The sequence below is a fragment of the Gavialis gangeticus genome, unplaced genomic scaffold (assembly GCF_001723915.1).
Source record: "Gavialis gangeticus isolate Ggan-Ray unplaced genomic scaffold, GavGan_comp1, whole genome shotgun sequence".
NCBI lineage: Eukaryota > Metazoa > Chordata > Crocodylia > Gavialidae > Gavialis > Gavialis gangeticus.
This window is the reverse complement of record NW_017729004.1, coordinates 54862885-54882182: the sequence shown is the minus strand read 5'-3', so window position 1 is coordinate 54882182 and position 19298 is coordinate 54862885. Positions and strand designations below refer to the sequence as shown.

At 42.4% G+C, this 19298-nt stretch overlaps 1 protein-coding gene across 3 annotated transcripts in view; it reads right to left on the bottom strand.

The window, feature by feature from the left end:
* Positions 1 to 17757, bottom strand: part of ANKIB1 (ankyrin repeat and IBR domain containing 1) — a 102342-nt gene extending 84585 nt beyond the window's left edge. For 2 of the 3 annotated variants that reach the window (XM_019508414.1, XM_019508413.1), the window contains exon 1: positions 17414 to 17757. In XM_019508414.1, the coding sequence (XP_019363959.1) occupies positions 17414 to 17601 (188 nt within the window). In that variant the 5' untranslated portion in view covers positions 17602 to 17757. The remainder of the gene's footprint in view (positions 1 to 17413) is intronic. The other variant, XM_019508412.1, reaches the window with a different exon arrangement.
* Between the last annotated feature and the right edge of the window lie 1541 nt (positions 17758 to 19298).

Below are 19298 nucleotides of genomic sequence, written 5' to 3'. Positions count from 1 at the left end.
TATTTTCTTGCAAATAGTCTCAATACTTGGTACCAGGGTCAATCCTTAGCCAGCTCCTCTTCTTCAGCAGTTAAGACACATCTTGCAATCATCCCTCCATAATACTAACCATAATAAATTTCAGGGCTAAGGGTGAATCATTCAAGAAATATATATTTGCTGATGAGGTTTTAAAGAAAGTCACACCAGTGAACTGGTGGAAATCACTTAAGCACCTGGATCCATCGGAGACTACTGAAGTGATTAGGGGTGCACCAATAAAGCTTTTCTGGGCTGATGGCAGATCATTAACCAGCCATATCGGCTGATACCAATTTGATAGCCAATTTACAAGAACACAGCCTGGCAGCTTGGAGAGCACTGTCTGGTTGGTAAGTCTGTGGGAGGAAAGGGAAGGAACATGGGAGGCAGGGGGCAGATCTAGGCCCCATGGCAAGGGATGGAGTGAGGCAGAAGCTGCCCATCTAGGGCGGCAAATATGACCCTGGGAGCCAGTGGCTCATCCACAGGGTGCAGGGGGAGAAGTATGTACTCCCAGAGGAGGCACCAGTGCATGGGGTGAAGGCTGGCTGCCTGCTATGGGCTCAGAGCCAGGGGCCATGCCAGCTTCTTCCCAGTCAGCCAGGGCTGCGCTTGCAGCGGGAGGCAGTGGCACTGGGAGGGGTGGCTATGGAGTAGGCTACAGCCACCCCAAAACTTCCCATAGCCCCTTCTCTCAGCCCTGCTGCCATCTGCCCTGCCCCTACCCACCCCGAGCACAGCCCTGGCCCAGCCCCACCTACCAGAAAGAGACCAGTGCAACCCCTGGCCCCAAGCCTGCAGCAGGCAGCCTGCCCTCACCCTGCACACAAATCCAGAGGGACACATGCCTCCCCTGGGAGTGTGCACAGTGGCAGAGAGCTGCCCACCCCCCTGCATCCCCTGGATGAGCTGCCTGCAACTCTACCCCACTCCCGATGGGGTTGCATTCACCACCCTGACTCTGCAGCACCTGCCCCTGCCACATCTCCTCCTTCACAATGGGGGCCTTGATCTGCCCCCCTACCTCACTTGCCTTCCCCCCTTCTCCCCCCCCCCCCCAACAGACTCCCCGGCCAGACGCTGCTCTCCAAGCTGCCGGGCTGCATTCTTGGCCATGTGCATGCTATGACTACGTGCATGCATACAGCATTTATCAGTAACATTATTGGCTATACCAGCCAAAAAAAGTCGAGTGCAAATAATGTTAATTTACCTTTTATCAGTACCAATCCAATATGCCAGCAATATATCAGTGTGCCTCTAGATGTGATAATCTAGCTTTTAACAGTAGCAGCTTCTTCTGCAGGTGTAGAAAGAATATTTTCTTCCTTTGAACTAATTCATTCTAAATCGAGAAACTGCTTGGGAACTGAAAAAGCAGGAAAGATTGTCTTTCTTTTCCAGTCTATGAATAAACAGGAAGAAGATGATGAAGGCTGAATTTGCTGTATAACCCAAGTATTTTATGTTTCTCACACTGACCTGGCTGAAATAATCTATTTAATTTTTGTTAAAAACACATTTCATATTTATAACTAAAATAGTTAAAAATTGAAAACTACATATACTTGCTTTGTTAAAATTATACGTTTTTGTTGTTGAAGAAAAAAAATTCAAAATACATAAGCCTGTTGTTTTAGTTAAATAAAACAATTTAAATGTCTGCTGGTGTACCTTCTAAAAATAAAACCTACATCTATCTCCGAGTTGTGAATAATATATAGTAAGGTTATATTCAATAACAAATGCACTTTTTGCAGAAAACAATGATTAAAATCAAGGCTTCTGGACCAGTGATTTAAATCACAATTTAAATCAAATTCACTCTGACTCCCCTGCCCAGGACAGCTTGCGCCATGCTCCTGCATCTAGCCCTGGACCTGTTAAGTGCTCACAGCTTTCTGGTGGAGCTCCCCTGGTACAATTGCAGCTGCTCAAGTGCTATTTGGCTCCCCCAACCTCTGGTGGCTCTTCCTCCTGCCCCTGCTGCACCACAGCAGGCAGAGAAGAAGCTGCAGACTGGGGACTCCTGTCCCAGCACACAGGACTCCAGTTCCAGGCTGCTTTCCACCTACTGCATCCCACTGGCACAATAAGCAGTCATCTGCAGGCAGCTGAGTGGGTGGAAGGGGGGCAGGAGCTGGAACTGGAGTGCCCCACACACACCCAGGAGTGGCCCAGCTACAGTGGTGCAGCAGGTGCAGGAGGAGGAAGAGCCACAGGAGGCAGGGAGAGTCAAGCAGCACCTGGGTAGCTGCATCTGCAATGGAAGTAGCCCTGCTGGGAAGTTATGTATGCTGGCTGGGGTTTGGTCAGACGGGCACAGAAGGGAGCATGGTACGGGCTGCTCCAGTTGGGAGCTGCCAGGGCTTGGCCTCATGTGAAGTGCTGTGGACCAGATGGGTGGGTGGACTGCATCTGCACAACCTGGGTGAATTCTGCTGCACACACCCCCTGCCACTTCATCCCCCACCCCCAAGGCTTAGTGCACAGGCAGCTTCCCCACACACATACAAACTCACCCATCTCCTATCCCCGCCCCCAAATGCAAGAGTAAGACTTTATTTTGAGCTATTATGCAATATATGCTATTCAAAAAAACAAATCAGGACAAAAATCACTTTTGAAATAAAATTAATATTTGTTATAGTAGATGTCTCATTGTTAGTATAAGATTTGTCTTACCTATAATTTCTTAAATGATATATTCCAAAAGATTTTGTGCATGTGACTCTTGACAGACCACCAAAACTTGTTAAGTGGCCCTTGAACTAAAAGAATTGCTCACCCCTAACCTAGACATTAAGCTTTCCTGGCCAGAAACCTTGTTATCATTAGGGATTTCTATAAATTGTGGAGGAAGTGACACCTGCAGCAGCATCTTTAAGTTTTTATGTTTTGCTACTTTTCAACCTTTACGACTGGTAAAGGGGCTCTGCTGGCTGGGCTATTTGCCACTGATCACCGGGGAAGTGAAAATTACGGTTTTCAATGCACCAGTTTTTGTGTCCCCGTTGGTCAGCAGCAAGCAGGGAGGCAAAAACCATGGTATATTTAAAATGACATTTTTTGCTCTCCTGGTAATCAGGGGCAAACAGCTCTGCTGGCAGGACCCCTCCACCAGGGCTGGGGTGGGAAGCAAGCAGCAAAATGAAAAACTTAAAGGAAGTGCTAATGCGGGGTACTTCCTCTACGATTTATGGAGATTTCCAATTATCAAATCTGCCTGTAAATCACTTAGCAGAATTCCAAAAGTGTATAAAACAATGATAATAAAATTACTCTCCTGATAGAGACGGGCATTCTGTCAGTTCTTCTTGTTCTCTCTCTCTTCAAAGGAACAAATGTTCATTACTTTTCCTATTCCCTGTAGCCAAAAGGTCTTTGAGTCTTGCTTAGTCTCAATTATTTTGATACAAGTTTTTTGATTGCTCTTAGATCTCACAGTTCTCACATATTAATACATTAAATGAGCTGTCACTTCTTAAAACATCATTCTATTTATCGTAAGTAGATCTTTAGCTGAAAATTAATTCATAAAATATAATTTTCAGTGTTTTACTCAACAGTCAAGTTGGGTTGGCCCGACTGTGTTTTGAACTTAAAAGAAAAATGTTAACAAGGTATCTCTAGCTCGTTCTATATTTAGAACTTGCTGTTATTTCAACATAGCAATTAATTATAATCAGTCATAATTAAAAACTGGACTTGTATGAGTTGACAATTTTTCTGAAAATATTAGCCAGGTGTTAAAAAATACCTGTTTATCAGAAAGCTATTATAATCAAAATCTCAATCTGTTGAGACTCAATATATATCGCTTGTTAGTTTATAGTATACTTATCCATCACCCTGTTCCAATTTCCTTGGAGAAGATTAGACTTGCCATTCTGGTCTGAGGAGAATCTACTGTCAGATTACATTATTCTAGTCTCATTTTCATCAACTTTGAAACTAAATAATTCCACTGATTTTGGTAGGGTTACTTCTGATTATGTCTCATCACTGGAAAACATTTTCTCTCCATTTACTTTTGGAGACTGGCTTTATGAGTAATTCAACGAAAATGGGAGTCTCAGCCTAAGCATTCTTACAAACTTGTTTGTTTTTAGGGCTTTAGTGCAAAGACATCATTTCTCTTTTAAACAAGCCATGCCCATGTCTTATTCTCAAGATAGAGTTAACAAGACACTTACCACAGAATGTCCACACTTAATAAGAAGCACTTCCCTAAAAGGTTCCAATATATCCTAGCAGAGGGAACCTAGCAACCCCTACTCCTGGCTCTGCAGGCCATGTGAGCTGACACAGAACCAAGTTACCTGACCCAGCAACGGTGGTACACTGGTCTTACCTCCAATCTCTTTGTGGACCCCTGATGACCTACCACAGAAACCCAGGGTTCCACAAAATACAGCTGAAAACCACTAAAGCATATCTTTAAGCAGCATAAGCCACAATGATAAATATTTCATATCCACAAGGGATGCCAATATCATTTCTGATATGTAAATATACAACTTGGGTAACATAGGCATTTGAGAACTGAAGTGGCCCTTGATTATAATATTTCTCCAACGTGACCTTAGCTGGCACATGAGAGCACAGATTATCCTTCAAACAAAAAGTAAGAAAGCTGCGAACATTTCACACAGAAACAATTATGGATAGAAGCTGATAGCTGGACTCCTATCCTAGTAAAGCTTAAACTTGGTTTAGAATCAGAAAATTTTAACAATGTTAAATAAAAAGGTAAAAAGTAATCAAGTAAAAATATTTTAGAAGTTCACTAGCTATTAAAAACTAACCATGAAACCTATTGGTAAACCTGACTTTTGGGAAAAGAAAAAGATATAGTAAATTTTAATAATGGTCTACTCCAGCACGATCATCTGCTAGAGTTAACAAAAAGGAATTGTGAATAAACCAGTGAGTCTCCATGTTAACTCTTTTCCCTATAATTTTAAAATTTGTGGTTTATGGTTCAAACTTTGAAGTTCAATGACTAAAGGTTCGAGAACTGAATCTGTTCCCTGTGTACAATACATAAGCAAAGATTTATGAAGTTTTATATAGTAATCAGATCCGTGATAATAGTTCTATTACTTCTTGCTTACAGCAAATGAAAGACATTTTCTCACCATTATCAGAGATATCTATGGAACTAATAGGCCTGATTTTCAAAGCTGTATTTCTATTTTCATGTGTGAATGTAATGTTGGTTTTAACAACCGCTGATTCTTCTAGATCGGTGTATGAATCGTCACCCAGACCTTTGATGCATATGCCTAGGCAGGAGTTTGAAGGAGTGGAGGCTGCCCAGACCTTCCATCTCCCCTTTAGGCCACTGAGACAGAATCCAAAGGTCAGACTGAGTCCAGATATTTGGTGCCTCCACAGCTGTAGTTGTAGAAGCGTATGGGAACTGAACCCAGATCTCCTGTGTGGCAAAGAATGATTCTACTACTGAACCACAGGGGACTCTGTGAACTTAACACATAGCTTTTATACTGCAAGTATTTGACTTAGCATGGCCCAAAGGAGGGAAAAAGAGATGGGCAGTGGGGAGAAGTTTTGGTTTTATTTGGACTATTCTGTCTTTGTACACACATGCAGAGTGTAGGGGAAAGTAAGTAGCTAGGAGGGCCAAAAAAAATTCTGAGGCAAGATATGGCAGTGACCTATATTAACTAGTTCTATAGAAAGTTTTCATCATAGGCGAGGGGTTTTACAAGTCCCACATACATTCACAGATGAAGGCAAAGCCAATCAGAGCCTAGATGTGGAAAGGTTAAAATACAGGAGTACAAGACAGTGCCAACTGATGAAGGAACAAGAAATGTGGCTATTGGTATATTTTTCAACAGCTCTACTTCTCCAGAAAGAGGGGAGTGCTACTCCCACCTTACTTAATAGGAGAGTGCTCCATTAAGATATTGTCTGGTCCGCTGAGGTATGCTTTATGGATATGCAGGGACAGTTGGAGGGTCATCTCTAAAGGCTACAGAGCTTATGAAATAATTTAGCTATAAGCAAGCTGTTTTTAAAGTGGAATTCTCTCTCAGAGAAAGCAGAGCAGAGACAAGTACGGGTTTCATGAAAAGCTGAATTTTATGGAAGGAAAAAAATGCCCTAAAGACTGAGAACTTTATAGAAATTCAGAGAATACTATTACTACTTTCCATTCTTCTCCATGATTCTGCAGATCCTACAAGTCTGGTCACAGGCACAATTTGTCCCATCTTGCTGTCAATAGCATATTTTTCTCATTGCTAGTAATTTATGTTAAGAGCTTACTTACCCTTCCAGAAGCTTCTTCTGTTAGAGATGGGGTCAAAAACCATAAAGATAACTTTCCATCACCCTTGTTATGAATTTCACGGTATTTAGTGTACTCTATTCTTTCCTTGTTGGCTCTTTTTCTCTACAAACACTGGCTACAAAATTAATCTAATTATTTTCAAAAAGTATTTAGCTCCCTTATGTCTTAATAAGTGGCAAGGTCTCACATCCACATAAAATTTGACCTTATATATGTGTAGGTTGTTTTTTTCTATAGCTGCTAGGAAATGAAAATTCTCTGCACTAAAATAGGCAACCCACTTAGCAGTCTTAGTAACCTCCCTCATTATATTGTTATTAGTAATTACAGTAAGGGTCCTAAGAATGGTCTAACTTCTTGTTATCTGGAGTTATCAACTGCTCAGTAAGCCTGTCTGCAACCATACTGTCATTTTACTGTCACATACTTGATTAATCTTCACTGGTCTTTCTTACCACTTTCTTTAGGGGTCCAACCAAAGTTTGTACCATATCTTCAGCTGCTCTGGGTCATCCAAAAAGTTGGTGTATACCATTTAAATTCACAGCATCCTGATAATGTTGTTAAGACTTCAACACTTTTTTCACACATACATTAAAGAGTACTGAACATCTCTCTTCCTTTAGTGAGGTAAAATGGCACAGGAATATACTGTGTATTCAGCTACTCTCAGTAGCTAAATCCTATTTCATTGGGGGCGGGGGGTGTTAAATGAAAAGTTCCCAAAAAAATTCTCTATGCCATAAAAGAAAATAAGATCACATCATTTATGCCAGATTTTGGATTTACTTCCTTACTCTATTCAATCAGCTTTGGGATTAAAAGCTCCCCTGAAGCAAGCCAGGCAATGAACATGTCATTACTTTTGGCTGTAGACTAAATAAAATAGCAATGGACCAATAAAATAGCAATGGACTGTTCTAACCCGAACAGTTAATGTAACTAAGGCTCCTGGGGGGTCTTTTTCTAAATTTTATTGATTCACATATTTAATAACATAACGCATCAATTAAAGTTATGTTAGCCCTGAGCAAAAAACCAGAAACAAACAGTTTTCATTGTATCTTCTTAACAGAAAATATTATTAAGCCATGACAAACTGGTGCAAGTCCCACTACCCATTTGGAAAAGGGGGGAAAAAACAAGAGACATGAGGCTATGAAAATACAAGCTATCAAGAGCTAGAGGTTCCTTATGAAACTGTCAGTTAATTGTCTCAAGCCACACTAACAACTGAAAGATGATAAAAGGAACAAAGTATCCAGTTTACTAAGGCCACACTGCATAAATAGAGCATGTGACAGGGGGCAAACTTGATGCCAGATCACAAGCCGGTCCACCTACCCGCCTAGAGAAAAGTCTGCCCAAACTCTCCTGCCACAACTTGAGTGTTAACAATATATTAAGCAGGAGCCTGCCCATTCACTACCCCATGTCAGGGGGGCGCTATTCATGGCTCCAAACCTGAACTCCATGGCTCATGCCTCGCAGATGGCATCCAGATTGTGACTGCTCCCCGGTCTGAGGCCAAGGCAAATTCAGTCCACCATTGGGCTCCATTCACGCATGCACTCACTCCGCACCCTCCACTCCTCACAGAGGGCCTCTTGCACTCCACCCCCTCTCACAGGGGCCTCTAACATAATGCCCATTACTGGGCCACATTCCACCCCCCTTGCTCCCCTTGAGTGGCCCCTTTGGGCTTCACTACTTGCCCTCCGGTAGGGCACCTGCAGTCCTTCAGTTGGCCTGGCCTTATGCCAAATACCAGGCTGACTCTACCCCGGGCACCTCACCAGGCCCCTTGACTCTGTTTTCACTTGTGGGGGTTGGCCCATGTACTGTCCTTCCGGCCGCTCTTGCAGCCCTACTCAGTACCCTCTGGTGCAACTCTTCAAGCCTCCCTCAGAAGCCCTACTCTGCCCCCCACACACACAGTCCTTCAAATGCCCCTTTTTGCACCCTACTCTGTGCTGGCCCTCACCATAGACTCTTCTCAACAACACTGCCCCCTCCGGGGCCTCCAGGACCCATTGTCCCTCCTGGGCTCAGGTGCCTACTAATGGGCACGCCTGGCCCTGCTACTTCCACAGCTCTCACAACTACCCACCAGATAGTGGGCGACTTGGTTAAGGCTCCCCTACCTGTCTTTCACTGGGGGGGAGTAATTGGTCTGGTATTTCTTGGGGGCTGTCCCACCACGGACAGCCCTGCCAGACCCCCCTTTCCCAGCAGGGTGCAGTTTTAGATCATGCCCAGGACCTCTGCCTAGTATAAGTTCCCTGGAGATAGCAGTGGCCTAACTTAGGCTTGAAACAGATGTTGCCTTCATGCTACTGTAAAAATATTTATGGCAGCACAAAGCACCACCAAATAGACATCCATACCTTTTGTTGTGCCCCACAGCAGCCACAACAAAAAGCAGTAATAAATGGTGCTGCTTTATTGTGGTAGATGTCTATCTGCTTTATGGCAGGAAAGCATTGGCAGTCAAAACTTCCTATGCCCTCCTGCTGCCCTGGATAGGTACCTCTCCAAGGCTTGAGAGGCCTGGTTCTGCATGCCCTGGGAATTATTGCACAGGACTGGGCCCCTCAGGTCCTCAGAGGACCTGCCCAGCTTTCCCAACTTTTACAGATGCACCTCCAACGATCTCCAGGGCGTATTTCTGGAAGCAGGGAAATTATGGACCAAACAAGAGTGCTTAACTCATTTTGGTGGCCTCAGTCCCAAGCCCACACCAGAGTGTCCTGGTTTTCCCTGCTTCCAGAGATGTGCCCCTGGGACACTTGAATCTGGCCAGGCTTGCTTCTGGAAGTGGGGAAAGTTGGGGTTCCCCACTCATAAGGATGTGCCCCCAGCAATCTCCAGAAATCCCAGAGATTACTGGAGGTGCACGTCTGGAATTGAGAAGCATATTGTCCACTTTCCCACAAGATCAACAGGTGGGACAACAAGTGATGCATGTTTCACCCAATGAAGTGGGTCAGCTATTTCTAGCCTTAGAGAGACATCTACTCTGTGGAAATATATTCAGGAAGATTTTACCCCGAGTGTCAGAACCCTCTTTATTATTTATTATACTCAGATTATGAACAAGTTCTTATAGTTTCCCAAGACTGTATTGATTTTTTTTATGTGGGACCTTGCCTCCTTAAGAAATACATGTAATCTTTTCCTGCTCTTTGAGTTTATTTCAATACTTCTAATGCTGCCACCCTATGTACTCTCCTACTCACTATATACTAAACCTTGATCACTGAAGGAGAAGCTAGTAAAATTTGAAATTTAAATTTGATTTATTTTTGTTTACCTCCCAGTGTGGGCAAACATTGAATTCCTTTTGGATAGAAAGAAATGGTGTATATTGTACAGCAAATAAAATACAGATGAAGATAATGGACTTGTAGCTATCGCTTATGGGGATTTTTTTTGTTTTTTTTAAAGAACAGGTATGGGGTACTGGCCTGTAATTAATAGCAAGTGATGCATTCAAACAGGTACAAAATGAATTTGTGCAATTATTTGGTTAGAAACATATTGTACTTCAAATCTCAACTGCATCAGGCTTAGTCTTGAACCTGGCCAAGATCCAGTGAAACAGTGTAGCAGACTCCACATTTCAGACAGCTTGGAGAATGAACTAAGATGATGAGGGGGAAACTGCAGGACTTGATTATTTATCCTTTGACATTCTGCTATTCCTTCAGGGAAATATTGAAGCAAAATTAAAAGAAAATAAACAAACCTCAGTAAATAGAAAACAAACTCTTCTCACTGAGAATCTGGAGTACAAAGCTCTCAGTCTGCATCTAATACCATCAGAGACCCAATCCCATGCCTATTACTTGGACAGCTTGTGAATTTTCCACTCTTACAGGTAGATGTTTATGCTGAAATATTCTCTTGCTAGATAACTCTGCAAATACTATACCTCCATATAATGGTGTTTGGATGCAATTTAAAAATAAAAATTAGCTTCAATTTTAAATTAAAACAAAAATACAAATAGTTGGTTCAATTCCTATTCGACATGTCAAGTCTACAATGTCAAAACTTGTGACAAGACAACTTCATGCAAACTTCAGTGTACAGAACATAAAGTCACTTAAACATGCTTACTAACTGACCATCCTTTTTAAAAATGAGAGAGACAGAGAGAAATCCTTTTTATTTATTTTTTTATCACTTCATGTTGCTTGTGCAATACAGTATCCTCATCAGACTAGATAACCTGCGTGGTTTTCTTCTTTGAATTCTTACTATTATTTGTGAAGTATAAATAATTAACAGCTTATTTTATTTCCTTAGAAGACAGATCCATCTGTGAATATTGCTTAGCCAACCTTTTAATCTGAAGTATTTCAATGCCATACCATTTCCAAAGTGAACCATTTCTTCAATAGTCACCCTTATTGGTGCACTAGCAAACTGCCTATCAAGAATGATATGGGGGTGAGGGGGGAAGCAGGTGGGGACAGCGGCCTGAGTCCAGCCCCCTCCTCCTGGGCCTGGGTTGCTCCCCCCCCCACTGCTTCGGGCTGGGACTGGGGCTGTTTTCCACCCCTCCCCCCCACTTCAGGCCAAGGCTGGGGCCATTCCCAGTCGCCACTTTGGGCCGGGGCCATTGCCCCCCACCCCGCCACTTTAGCTGAGGGCCTGGGACGAAGCTGCTCCCTACCTCCTCCTCTCCGCTTCCTGCTGGTGCTGGGAAACATGATGGCCACAGTCATAGCTGCAGTAGCAGTCGCAGTGGGACACAGCCACGGGTCACCCCCCTCCCCTCTTCCTTGCTGTCTCCCCCTCCCTGCTGGCTGTTGCTGTGTGTGTGTGGGGGGGGGGGTGTCACTCCGGCCCCTGGCTCCAAGCAGCACAGACGGTGGGAGGTGCAAGACCAGCACCACTGGCTCTGGCCCCAGTCCCTGCTGTTATGGCAGTGCTCCGCTGTGTAGGGTGGGGTGGGGTGAGGCCAGTGCTGTACAGCCAGTACCCTGTGCCTCTGCCGCCTCCAAGAAGCAGGGGGAGAAGGGGGGTGAGGCTAGCTGTGCTGGTCTCACCCCCCCCACTCTGTCCCCTCTGTCATGGCGGCGCTCCAGTCCCCATCATCCCCCTCTGCCTCCAAGGAGCAGAGCAGGAGGCGCAAGGCCAGCTCTGCTGGCCTCACCTCCTGCTTCTGCTCCGGCTCCTCAGTCATAGCAGCATTCTGCCATGTATCTCTGTCTGTCCAGAGCACTCTGATTGGCTGCCAAGACAACTGATCAGAGTGCAAATAAAGTATTACAGACAGACAGACAGACAGAGGCTTTTATAATATTAGAATACTATTTTTCCTGATCTGTTTCACCTTCAAACCAACTTTTCCCTTTATAGGTTGTTGTAACCTCATTTTGCAGTCACTGAACCTCGGCCCTGAATCTGATCAAAGCTAATACATTTTGCTCATCAAATTATTTAATACTGTCATGATTTGTAGAGCTTGCATGGAGAGGGGGCATACTCAGATCTAACCTTCTATTATTCAGTAGATGTGTATCTGTGGTTACACAATAATTACTCTGCTCACAAAAAAATTCAAACAATGAACCAAAAAAAGGCAGATTTTGTGAAAGAACAGCATATATCCTGATTGAGTTCAGGATCCTGAGGAAAGGAAGGAAGGAGAGCAGAACAGTATGGATCCTGGACTTCAGAAAAGCAGACTTCAACTCACTGCCTGTACTCTAAAGAAACTTGACTGAGGCTGCATCCAGATGAGCACAGCTGTGCGATATGTGGTGCCACAGATGTCATACCACATGTTCAGCTGTTCTCTGTGCTGCAAGGGAGCCGCGTGTGTGGGGAGTGTTGAACCCTGATATCCAGGGTTCCAAAAAACCCATGGAAAAAAAAAGCTGAGTGGTGCATGCAGGGGCAGCAAACATTGCTCAAAACCAGAGCCTGGCCACCCAGCTGCCAGCCAGGCTTCAAGCAGCAGTATTGCCACTGTTGCAGCCCCAGGAGGCCCCAAGAACCCCAGGTAAAGCTGCTGGGGCCAGCCCAGTGCTGGCCCCAGTGCCCCTTACCCCACCCAGGGTAACCTGCTGTGCACCTGGGGATGCATGGCACAGGCATTCCCTGGGAACAACTAGCAATGGCACAAGGTGCATTGATACTAGATGTCCCTAGGGAACCAAGCATCTACATTTGTGTGGACATGGCCTGAGGGTACAGGAACAAACCATCCCATTGCACAGGAAGACTGGCAAGTATGGCAGAAGAACAACTTGGCTTAGCAGGAACTCTTCAGTGAGCTAAAACACAAAAAGGAAGCTTACAAGAAGTGGAAACTTGGACAAACAACTAGAGAGAAGTATAAGAGTACTGCCAAGAAGGCTAACAGTATACCGGGCTACAACTGGGCCAACTATATGGTTGGGAGAGTTGATGGACAAGCTTTTGAGTATGGGTACCCTTTCGCAGGTTCAGCATGGTTTACCTGGTTCTTTATTCAAATGCAAAGCCCCTTAGACAATAAGATATCTCCTATCAACCAGAGCTGACTTGCCAGATACATCCTGCCAATAAATCCTGAGAGGACCTAGGAGTCTCTGAGGAGGCTGATCAGGGAGTCATCTGATAGAGAGACTGGAAAATAATATAATATGAGGAGCTGAGCCATTCAATCTCTTCAACCACTTTCACCATCTTAAGAGGAGGGAAATACTAACTTTCTGAACACAAATGGACCTCTCAACCTAGATTGTTCTGAGGAAAGGATGAGCTAATGAAAGGAACTGTGTTCAGGATATTTGTTATTTTTAAATGATCTGTAGTCTCTTGTGCTTTTTCTGTTAAGTAAAGAAAACACATGCAAAAATCTGTCTGCACTGTAGATGTCCACCTGCCTATACACTCCAGAAGAGTTAAATTGTAAACCAGAAGGCTTGCACCTTTGGTGAGATTCTGAAAAAAGGTTGGAGTGATGTAGCCTTGATTGTCCTGGAAATGTATAAAAATCAGCATTTTTCAGTGGTTTTTTTTTATTAAACTGTCTATATAGTTGGGAAGGATGTTAGGCAAGTTTTGAGCACAAAAGCTATGGTGCTTGTTCAACAACTTTCCCATTGATGCACATGGTTCAGTAGAAGATATAAAAAAATTCCTTACCATTCTAAAAAAGGGCCTAAGCTGAGATGTCAGTAGTCAACCTTGTGCACATACAGTTAAATTATAGGTTCCACCTATCAGGAAATGTTCCTGAAGACTTTCCATACCTCACGAGTGTGCTTCAGACCTTGATACAGTGATATTGCCCCTCACTTAGACTCTGCAGGCCTAAAACACCTACAGATCCAGCCCCTGGATTTCCTAACAGAAATCTGGTAAGTGGTCAAGGAGGCAGTTGGTTAAATCCTGTCACAATCTCATCACCAGTTTGTACTCATAAATTACATGACACAAATTACCAATATTTCATCCACAATGTATTGTATATGCAAAACGGCGGGAGAAACACTGCACATGTAAAACAACAAGTCCAGCTGAAACAACAGCCCTTAAAATGTACTGCATCTTCCTGCAGCCAACATGCACCTTTTATGGGAAAAAAAAACAGCTCCTGGAAACTGGAGCATGCAACACACACAAGAAATATGGTAAGAATATTTTCTGCCACTTACTGAGCAAAATCAAAAGTGAAGCCTTCAAGTGATCCACAAAGAACAGCTTAATGAACAGGCTCAGCTCCCTAGCTGCTGCTATGCAGTTACTCACTACAAGGAAAGAAACTTTTCTTTTTTATTCTGCCTTCCAAAAACAAGGTATCTTATTCTGAGGCATGCTGTATGTAAAGAACTACATACAGTATTTCATAAAGATTAAGGCTTTATAAAACGCGTCTGAAGATCTTCCTTAGGTAGTCTACAAACAGAAAAAAAAGAGTCTTTTCTGGCAGACCTGCAGAAGTGTTCTACTTACCTTGAATTAAATATATATAGCAGAGATAGGCAACCCCCTGCACAAGTGCCAATTAGCAGCACGTGGAGATGTTTTCCTTGGGATGCCAGGAGGTGTGCCAAGGAAAATGTTTATATATATATATTTTTTTTTAACTTGCTGCTCCAGGCTCTCCAGAGCAGCCACAGGTCCAAGCACTACAGCAGGCAACATATTTATCTTAAACCAGTTTTGGCCATTTTGAAAGCAGTTTATGTGCATTGAACTTCTGTTATTACAGATTTGAACTGGTTTCCAATCACTTATATCAGTTTCCTGTGTAATTTCTGTCCTCAGCCCTAGCCAACTGATTTCTGCTTACCAACCTAACCTTTAAATTCTAATCCTATCTCAAACAGGATCAAGACGAATGAGTTTGAGGGACATGATTTTGTACCCCATTTTGAGGAAAGACTGCTTTTCTCCCTACTAGCCTAATAGCTCCTTTCTAAGTAAAAACTTATTTTACAACATATTATGTTGTTCACATCTACCGAGCCTCATGCTGACTAGCATTACCAAAAGTGATTTTCTCTGGAGCCTTCTCAACCAACTACCTTCAGGAAAAAAATCTAAGCTTTTAAGTGCATGAGTATAGCAATGGAAACATAGTACATATTTCTACATTGCAATCATCTCTAATTGCAGCATAAACATACAGTACTACAATGGTAGTGAAGTGTCACAGGTTCTATCTACTGGAGACCTTGAGGATTCAGGCAGCCACATTATCACTACTATTGTTGCCCAAGCTACCTACATTAAAGCTGGCTTGAGAATGCGTAACTTTAGTATGCAGAGAGAGTATATTGCTATCACAGTTACAGACTGCAGTAAATACGTAACCATACACTTTAGAAATACAAATTCAGAAAACAGCTGCATCATTTATGGTCCCTGAAAAATGCCTGTTCCACACATTTCAAACAGATTTCAATGGATAGCACTGTATTTCTTGTGTAGATATCTCACAACTGTAAGGACTGAAAGGCAGAAAACAAAGACTTAATTCCTGCTTGTTTCTAGGATCATGTTACCCTTTCAAAACATAAGAACATAGGATTGGAAGGGACCTCCTAAGACCACTGAGTGCAGTCCCCTGTGTTTGCAGGTGATTGTTAACCCAAGGAATCAACAAAATCACCTTTTCAAACTCTCACCCACAATAGCAAGAAACAAACCACTCTATTTGACAAACCACTCCATGCATGTCCTTTCACAGCATTTGATGAAGCAAGCTCCGGCTAATGAAAATGCACATCTCTGATTTATTGTAAGTTGCATCTCTACCCTTTTGCAGTAAACAATCATCCCATTAATTTTATCCCCCATTATTCTTGGCGAAATATTTCTGTACTAGCAGACAACTGAATAGAGGCTGAACCGAAAAAAAGAAAAGAGCGGCAAATCACTGAAATCACAGAATGTAGGCCTGGAAGTGACCTCACCAATTCATCAAGTCCACCCCACATTCTGAGGCAGGACTAGGAAAAGGTATACAATACATCCCTGACGGATGTTTGTTTAATCTCTTCTTAAGAGCCTCCAATAGAGGGAAATCCACAGCCTTCCAGAACATTTAGCCTATTCCAGGCCATTTTTAGTTAGAAAGTTTTTCCTAGTAATGAGCAACACTTCTTTGCTGAAAAATTATTTCTGATGACAGTATTTCTTGTTCTATCCTCAGTGGCACAAGGAACAAATGATCACCATCTTCTTCATACCGACCTTATACAGGCTTGAAGACTATTATTGTGACTCTCAAGATCCATTTTTTCTAGACTAAACAAACCAATGTTTTGGTTTTGATAATCAAACTAAATAAATTCACTGCTTGTGAAAGTTGTTTGATCAATACATAATGTTTTCTGTAATACCAAAGTGGCTCTTTTTTCCATATTGTTCAAGTGAGATGTGCAACAAGGATTAGCATAGTTTAATAATTCATGGATTTGATTTAACCTAAAAGCCTTTTAAATATGAATGCCACTTTATTTTAAATATGGATTGCCATATATTTATAACCATACAAATTTAACTGCCAGTTACATTACAGTTTTTCCATAATAATAGTCATCATTTTTGCCCTTTAACAGGATACTGTACTGTAAAAAAATTTCAGACTGTCTGAACACTAGACCCTTTTTAGACATGTCTTTGCTCTGTCTTCACTGGCTCTTGTAGAAAGCATCTATATAGTATTACATTTTTAAACTGCATATTGAATATTATTCACACAATGATCATCTGGGAAAATGTTCCATCAGCAGAATTAAACACTACTCAAATTTTTTTTTAAGAGCTCCCAAAGAAAATACTGGATAGTGAATTTTAAGACAAAGATATTTTGAAAAAGCATCTTTCAAAGAAGACATGGATATCAGTGCATGAAGCCCTATGGCAAATACACTGGTTTGCCAAACCAAAGGAACATCTTATACATAAAGTTTTGAAGCATAATGTATTAATTAGCAAGAAAATAAAGCACTTTGTAAGCAGCCACTACAGGAAACACAGCTAAAGACATTTTTCTTCCTGCAAAAAAACGTTAAAAATGGAACTGTAATTTAAATCACAAAAATGTTTTCCAATTTGATCGTTTTTGGTAATAAAAATAAACTGACATCTGTAGAAGTGAAAAATTCAAGAGCAAAAGACAAGTTTAAGGCACACATAATTTAATGATAATAATGGAAGACTTCAAATAAAGGTGACAATACATTAGGTACAGTATTAGAGGACTCATTAAAAAATTAAATAGTTTTGAAAAGTGGGGCAAAACTACCCTTTTAAAAAGGCTGTACTATAAAAAAAAACAAAGCTAATTTTATATTCTAATAATGTGTATGCCTGAAATTAATGAGGAAAAAACAAAATATTAAAGACCAATTAAAACCAAGCATTTTCCAAGTTACAAAATATAAGTCTTTCATAATATCTTGCAGATTTTCTAGGTTTAAAAGGTTACAATAAATCCAAATTAAAACATATGTTCAATAATGACATATCATACAAAATAACTATAACCTAGCTAAACTTCTTGAATTTGTTATGCCAACTGTTAAAAATGTTAACAAATCAGGCACTTGTACTCACCCTAATATTCGGCTCATTCCGTGCCTAGCAGCATAATGTAATGGAGTATTGTGCTGATAAGTTTCCCCATAAGAAGTATTTGGATCAAGAGTTTCTTTTAATTGAGGATTGCTCTCATATATTTGGCAGGCCAGATTTTCATCTCCATTTATAAGTGCTTTGCGGAATTTGGTGGTTGTATTTCCCATGTTGTTATAGTAATTGATGGCACTTTTTCCTTTCCCCTTCAGCCACTTGTAAGGGTCTGCAACATGTTGAACATCCTGAAAAACAAACAGTATGTCAGATGGCCTTGTAAACCTCCTTTATCTTAAATAAATTTGTCCAGAAGTGCCAGTACTGTAAATACAGTACAAATGCTTATGGCTAAGAAGCTCTATTGTGTATAATCAAAATCCTCATATGAATAGTTAAAAATTGGCTGGAGTTTCTAATTCTTCACAGGTTAACTAGTTCCCTGTTAAATTATAATGGACTTCCACATTAACATGGTTAAAATGTTTTTACAATGCACACACCCTTTGGACTTGGGTGATTCTATTAAAATAAATCTAAGAATATAAAAATGTCTATTGCGCCCATACTCCTTTATAACAAAGACTTAATCTGAATTTTGGTAACTGTTAAGTGACTGCGAAGTTAAATTGTAGCAAAACCAAAGTAGAATCATTGAAAAAAGAGATGACTAAAATATTTCAAAGGCAGCAGGACATTATAAGGTTTTTACTGTGATTATTTTTTTCTCACTATGTAACATGTGCATTGAATATAACCAGCACAACTCTTCCCAGCAAGGCCACTAGCAGGATCATCACAGTCCTTCCCCAGCAGCCATGCAGTGAATGTAAGTTTTAATTCCTCATTCAGTTATGTATATTTGAATGAGTCCTCCTCCCGCAGTACAAGGCACTGCACAGAATTATGTATGGCACTAGGCTAGAGCATAAAATCTACACAGATGAAGTTAGATAGGGCAGGGCTATGGATAGCTGTTCATTTGTAGCGCTACACTTGTGCTACAAAAGGAGAGTGCTATGGGGGTATACAGGTATTCCAGCCCCCTGGCTGGAGAGCTGCAAAGTTACTTCAAAGGTGAGCTCTCCAGCCATGGGGCAACAGGGTTCTCCTGGTCCCTGCCCTATCAGGGAAGGGGACAGGCTGTCAATGATCCACCCCCTACAGGAGTAACAGACAAGTGTAATCTTCTCTCCCACACCACTGTTGTTGCTGTTTTTGCAGTCATGATGGGAACTTGGGCTCTCAGAGCAGTAGCAGGAAACTGGGCCCTGGCCATTCTTACAGCAAACCTGGTGCTCTGGCAACAAAGACAGTAGTAGCGGGGTCCCATAAGGCCTCCTTGACAGCTTGTCACTGGATGAGCTATTGGGAAGCCAGCCGTTTTCCATCCCTCTTGGAGGTAGAAAAGCAGAGGACTATGGGAAACTAGGGATCCTGGAGACCCTTGCAGCACTATCTGTACCTGTAAGTAGCTGTTACATTTGGTGCTACAAAACATCACACTACAAAGAAGTTCCTGCACTATTCTGTGGCACAGGGGTTGTCAGCCAGGGGGTATGTGAACCCCTGGAGGTACTTGGGAAAGCCCTAGGGGGTACGTGTGGGCAGGCAGGGATGCAGTGCCACCACCCACCACCCTTCACTGCTGCCTCCCAGGAGCAGGGCCGGGGCGGTGCGGGGTAAGGGCAGTCGCACCCCTCTGCAGGCCATGCAGGTGCTGCAGGGGGGGATCGGGGGAAGATCACACACAGCAGCTGCTGCTGCCACCTACTTCCCCATGCTACCCCCCAGCCCCCCCCACTTCTGGCCACCATCACATTCCCCCACACCCCGCTGCATCCCACCGCACATGCCACCCCACCCCCCT